Source organism: Ictalurus punctatus, chromosome 27, assembly GCF_001660625.3.
Source record: "Ictalurus punctatus breed USDA103 chromosome 27, Coco_2.0, whole genome shotgun sequence".
Classification (NCBI taxonomy): domain Eukaryota; kingdom Metazoa; phylum Chordata; class Actinopteri; order Siluriformes; family Ictaluridae; genus Ictalurus; species Ictalurus punctatus.
In genome coordinates this window covers 6,665,001-6,670,995 of record NC_030442.2, presented here as the reverse complement: position 1 = coordinate 6,670,995, position 5,995 = coordinate 6,665,001, and the positions used below count along the sequence as shown (strand labels likewise).

At 37.9% G+C, this 5,995-nt stretch overlaps 1 protein-coding gene across 2 annotated transcripts in view; it reads left to right on the top strand.

Moving 5' to 3' along the window:
- Window positions 1-2,846: 2,846 nt before the first annotated feature.
- rhpn2 (rhophilin, Rho GTPase binding protein 2) overlaps window positions 2,847-5,995 on the top strand; it is a 33,721-nt gene continuing 30,572 nt past the window's right edge. For both annotated transcript variants that reach the window (XM_053676619.1, XM_017458698.3), the window contains exon 1: window positions 2,847-3,089. In XM_053676619.1, the coding sequence (XP_053532594.1) occupies window positions 3,021-3,089 (69 nt within the window). In that variant the 5' untranslated portion in view covers window positions 2,847-3,020. The remainder of the gene's footprint in view (window positions 3,090-5,995) is intronic.

Genomic DNA, 5,995 nt, shown 5'->3' with positions numbered 1-5,995 from the left:
TTTAGGTATATAGCCAGTGCTAAGGGAAGAACTGATTACTTTTAGAAGAGGTTCGATTGATTCTAGTAGTATCTGTTTGAGGAAATGTGTAGATAAGGTATCTAGTACACAAGTTGATGATTTTGATGAGGAAATTTGTGAAATTAATTTGATCGCTTGAAGGGGAGTAAAGCATTCTAATCATTGATCGGATATGCGTATACTGTCATCTACATGGTCAGTTATCAAATTGTCTGGCTTTAATTTAAAAATCTGAAAGTTTTACCTATTATTTTAAATTTTGTCATTGCTACTACATGCTGACGGTGTATATATGTCTGTGCTGGTCTTATATCAAATTCATTTTGCTACAGTATTACACCATTATTTTTGTTATTTCTTTTAAGGTGGACAGGTATGCTGATCTACCACTATGAACCTTTCTACTATGCCTTATTAGGCTCTCCTTTCATGCATTTTAAAATACTGCCAAGTTAGTTGAGTAGTTGATGAGAGATAGTTTCAGACTGGGGTGATTTGACTATATAATCTATGTTTAATCCAAATTTTATTATTAAGTCAAGAGTGCGTCCACTATTATGAGTGAGTACTATGATGTTCTAATGAACCTTTACTGAATCTAGAATGGACACAAACGCTGTTCTCAGTGGGTCTTGTGGATTATCCAAATGAATATTAACGTCTCCAAACAGTTAATGCTTTGTCTACAGAAACAAACAGGTTTGAGATGTGGGGGTCTGTAAATAATAATTTGTGGAAACAACTGGGTAGATTTATTGTTTGTGTGTATTTTTTGTATAAAGAACTTTATCAAATTCATATCAAATTGTATCAAATTCATGTCCATGTTTTTGTGACACCTAGAATATCATTATAAATAACTTCTCCTCTACCAGTTAGACAGTTAGTTTAGAAAATACTGTGGAAGTGTAAAATTTTAAGGAAAAATCTGCAAATTGACAATGGGAAGTAGTGTATTTAAAATGTCTGAGCTACCACATAATACCACAGATTATGGTATTATCATATTATACAGGTTCTAAGCCCTGGTCTCTGAGTACGTCCTGCACTACCACACCACTAATATATGACTAAAGGTTTGTGGACACCTGACAATGAACCCTAACCCAACCCTTGTTGAACTTCCCATTCCAGAGTTAGTCCCCCTTTACTCATTGCTGTTATGATAATCTCCACTCTTCTGGGAAGGAGATTTTCCACAAGATTTTCGACTAGATTTTGATGCCTGGAGGTAGGGATTTGACCATTCAGCTACAAGAGCAATAGTGAAGTCAGGCACTCATTTCAGTCAGCGTTCCTGTTGAGGCCAGGGATCTGTGCTGGCCAATCAGGTTTTTCCACTTAAACCTTGACAAACCATGTCTTCATGGAGCTCACTTATGCTACGTCTACATTAATCTAGATAGATCTGAAAACTGCATTTTCATTTGAAAACTCTCTCTATCTACACTGTCATTTTCAAACGTTTTCCAAAAATTGTGTGTTTACACTGAAACGGCTGAAAATGCTTACATCCCTATACTGGCAATGCATAAAAACGTATGAAGCTTTGGCCTGAGTAATTTCCGACAGGCATTTATTTAAAAATTGCAAGGTTGTACAAAGTGACATTAATCTTTAACAAAGTTGTCAAACTGGATAGCAGGCACAACAACTGCAGTACATCATGCACCATCTTCTCTGTTTTGAGTTGAATGGGTCACATTCAATTCAATTCAATTCAATTCAGTTTTATTTGTATAGCGCTTTAACCATGGACATCGTCCCAAAATCAGCTTTACAGAAATATATAAATTTGTGATATAGATTTTTAAAAGTCTGAATTCATCCCTAATGAGCAAGCCATATGTGATAGTTGGAAGGGAAAACTCCCTGAGATTATAAGAGTAAGAAACCTTGAGCGGAACCAGACTCAAAAGGGAACCCGTCCTCATCTGGGTGACACGGGATAGTGCGATTATAAATATATCCCTTCTATACATGTAAGAATAGTTATACAATAAGTATTGGATGCGTCAACATTATTTTCAGTAAATATATTTCCAATCAGGCTATTCACATGAAATTTTCACTAGACATCAGTATTAACTCAAGAAATCTGGAAATATAAAGAATTCACGACATTAAAGTCCATACATAAAGTTATATGTAATAAAGTGGAATGACACGGGGAAAAAAGTATTGAACACACTATCTGAAATTTATTTAATACTTAGTGGAGAAGCCTTTGTTTGTTTGGTGTTTCCAATACTTATTTTTCCTGCTGTATACACTCGGGAGAGCATTTTTGAAAAGCTCGGTTTTCGCAAGACAACAACGCTGTCTTAGTGTGGACGGAAAGGCCAAAACGTAGACAAAAATTATTCCGTAGTCATTGTGCACAGGTTTAGGCTCCTTAGTAATGTCTCCGCATAATACTGTACAAAAGACAATTGTTGAGGAAGACCCAAATACAGGTGTGACGGTCAGGTCCCCACAAACCTTTGGCCATATAGTGTATGTTTTGGAGAGTGGTAATCTAGGACCAGGGTTGGGAACCTGTGCCCTAATAAACAGGCTGTGTAACGTACATGTGGCGCAGGTTACTGTTTTGACAGTTTAGTACAGTAATATGCGGCTTTGGATGTAGTTACAGGCTAGCTGGCTACACCACTAATACAGCCAGATATTGATCAATAACACCATGATCTCAGAGTTATACGTTTGTGGGAGTTTACATAGATGGAAAAAGGTGTGCTTTAAGCCGGGCAGAGGCGCAGGTGAGCGCAAGCGTATACTCCCGTCACGCTGACGCTGTGTGGGCGGAGCGTTCCCACCTACCACACCCACCTACACACACACACAACACACACAGGACCTTCAGAGTTTGAACGGAGGAAGAAAAAGACGAGAACCGAATCCACTACCTGCTTAAACGCGCATCTGTCGATCTCCTGGAGAGGAATTTCTCACTTTCTGAATTTTAATCGAAGCCGAGTGCTGAGGTTGGAGTTTCAGAAATGACGGACGCGATAATATCAAACGGATGCGGCAGCAACGGAGTGGGAGACGATGACTACTTCAAAAAGGTGAGAGTGTGACAGAGTTTCGATGATAAATGACTTGCGCCAGTGGACTCACCTTTCTGCCTAGTTTGTAATTATTTAGCGCGTTTCGGACAGGGTGTCCCTCAGTGTCGCTCTGTACAGAGGTAAAAAGTCTTTGAAAGAGCTCAGGGTTAGTTTATGCTTTTGAAGCTGTGTTTATCACTGAAATGTTGTCTCATGGTTGTTAGCAGATAAACAAACGCTATGAGTTTAAAAAAAAACAAAAAAAACAAAAAAACAAACAAACTCATAACCCAATATGTTTAGCTAAAACTAAACTAATGTTTAGTTGTATTTTATTTTTCCATGATGTAATCCAGACTGTTTTTGTATCAGAATTAAACCCCCAGCTACTTGAACCAAATGACTGAAATTGAACTGAATGCCATGTTTTTTTGTTTGGTTTTTTTTTGTGTTTTTTTTTTTTTTTTTGAGGAACACATGTGAGCAGAAACTAAAGGAGGCAAGTTTTTGTTTCTCTAGATTTTTTTATCTAAAAATAAAACAACCAAGAAAACTTAATAGGCCGAGAGTGAATTATAAGCCACTTGTTAAAAGAAAACCTGTGGCATGTGGCTTCTTTAATAAATTTGACTATAAAGTGAAAATAAAGCTGTGTAGAGGTAAGGAGTGTTGGCACTACTTCAGAATGTGAAAGAGAAGTGGACAGCATAACTCGCTGGACATCCTGAATTATGGCTTGTGAATTCCTTTGAGGTGTGTATGCCCAATGCACATTCCTTCAAAGTATTTCCATTACTGCATTCTTCCAACAAAAAATGTTGGTTTTTGTCTTTGCAAGAGATCTTGGGTTGGAATTTTAACATTAAGAATGTCCATGGTCCTGCCTGAAATATAATAAATAGAGTGAAATTGCACTTATAGTATAAGTGTGTGTGTGTGTGTGTGTGTGTGTGTGTGTGTGTGTGTGTATTAATTGAAGACTGTAATTGTGTAAAACCATGACATTTGTGTGTTTAGTTTAGCTGGTCTGATCTGAGCGGTGGAACCTGTGTGGTCACATTTTTGCTCATTCATCCGTGTGGCATTTTCTTTTTTGTCTAACCGCATGTGTATCCGAGTGCTGAAAAGAGTCTTTTGTCTCTATGGAAGCACGGCTTTGCTTGTGAACTGTATCTGCCCTTCTGTTTTGTGATGTTCTTCCTGGAGGCAGTGTATTGTAGCCAGAAGCTATTCTGACAAAGAGATTGGAGGGTGGAACATGTCCGTCTCACATAAACTGACCGTTCTCATTAACACTGGTCTGATCAGCCGAAGACTGTACAGGGAAACTACCATTGCACAGAAAATGAAATAGATAATAATCAACTAATCTAGTTCTAGAGCGAAGGAAGTTATTATTAGTCTGATTGAATTATTTTTGTTGTATTAATTAATCGATTTTGTAGTGTCACCAAGACTCTGATAACTTTCTGGGAGTATACATTCCATTGAACATTTCATCGAGCTCCATAAAGGTTAATTTAGCTTTAAATTTTGGGAGAAACATTAACATTTCTTTGTAGAATCCTGCAATACAGGGTCTTCCTTTCTGAAATGATTCCATGTAGAACCCCTTCAGAAGGTTAGAATCTCAACCATCCAACCATGAACCCATGACAGGGCATGGTTTTGAGACCGAATATATTAAGGTGAATAAAGGACAAATCGAAGCCCTGCAATGGCCTGAGGTCCCGTTCTTGCCTCGCAGCCAGTGTTCAAGCAAGTGACTCTGAATCCATTGCAACAATGAACAGGATAAAGCAGTTACCAAAGACGTATGAAGGAGTTTCACTTAAGCTGAAGGTTTTGGCCAAGCAGATTTTCAACCATAGAGAAATGGTCCTTGTAATATTTATAGATAACTTGAAACATGAAATAAGAAAAGTTTGTGGCCAGTAGATATTGATAAGTGGTGTATGATTTTGAACTAGTTAATCAGAATAATGTAGCAGGAGCATGACCATGAAGATAACGTGCAGTGGGATCATTTTATGCTAGCTCCATGAGTGGTTAGAATGTTTTTGATCAAATAAATAATATGGAGGAACAAATGGTTTTAGGTCAGTAGATGAAGAATAAATGGTGATAAGAGGAATTAGTTCTTTGTATAGAGTCCAATACGAACTCAAGTTTTTAGCCAGGTAGAGACAGTAGATAATGCAGATTATTTTGGGCCGGTAGAGAGTAGGATGTGATTTGTTGGTTTGGGGAGTAGTTAAGGAATGTTTTTGAGTAATAGATTGGTTTCAATCTGTGGGTATTTAGGAGTGTGTATAAGGTGTTGGGACACAATAAAATGGAAGCGGGTGGGTGGTTTTGATTAAGGAGGTATGTAATGCGTGTTAGGGAATGGCACAGATTTGGTTTGGTAGCTATTGTCCTGTGACAAAATAGTTTTTTGGCGAGTTGATAATCTGTATTGAGTGTAGTAAGTTTTAGGATAATAGAAGATGAGTTGAGAAGTGGGAAGTAATTTGATAATGGTAAATGTGGCAGATTGGGGAGATGATTTTGAACCGTTGCTTCAGCTGTCTCTGTGGCCGGTGAGTAGGAATCGCAGATTCGGCACGTTCTACTTGCCTTTCCTCTATTGACGTCGCAACTAGCCAAAATCAGCATGCAGCCAAACCACACACACTAATGTAGAGCAGATGTTTCTGCTTCTGTCAAGGCTGGGAAGAGTTGTATAATTGTAAAATAACCCTGCTACGTCTCAGTGTTCTAGACCGAGCAACAAACAGTAAACGATTAGCATGACAACTAGTGAAAGAGAGCAATGGTTGTAGAGGCTGTGGGTCCATTCTCTGGAAATGTACTGAATGTGTGACAAACTGAAATCAACTTTAAAATGTATTCATCATGCAATAATTATATATACAAGTCCT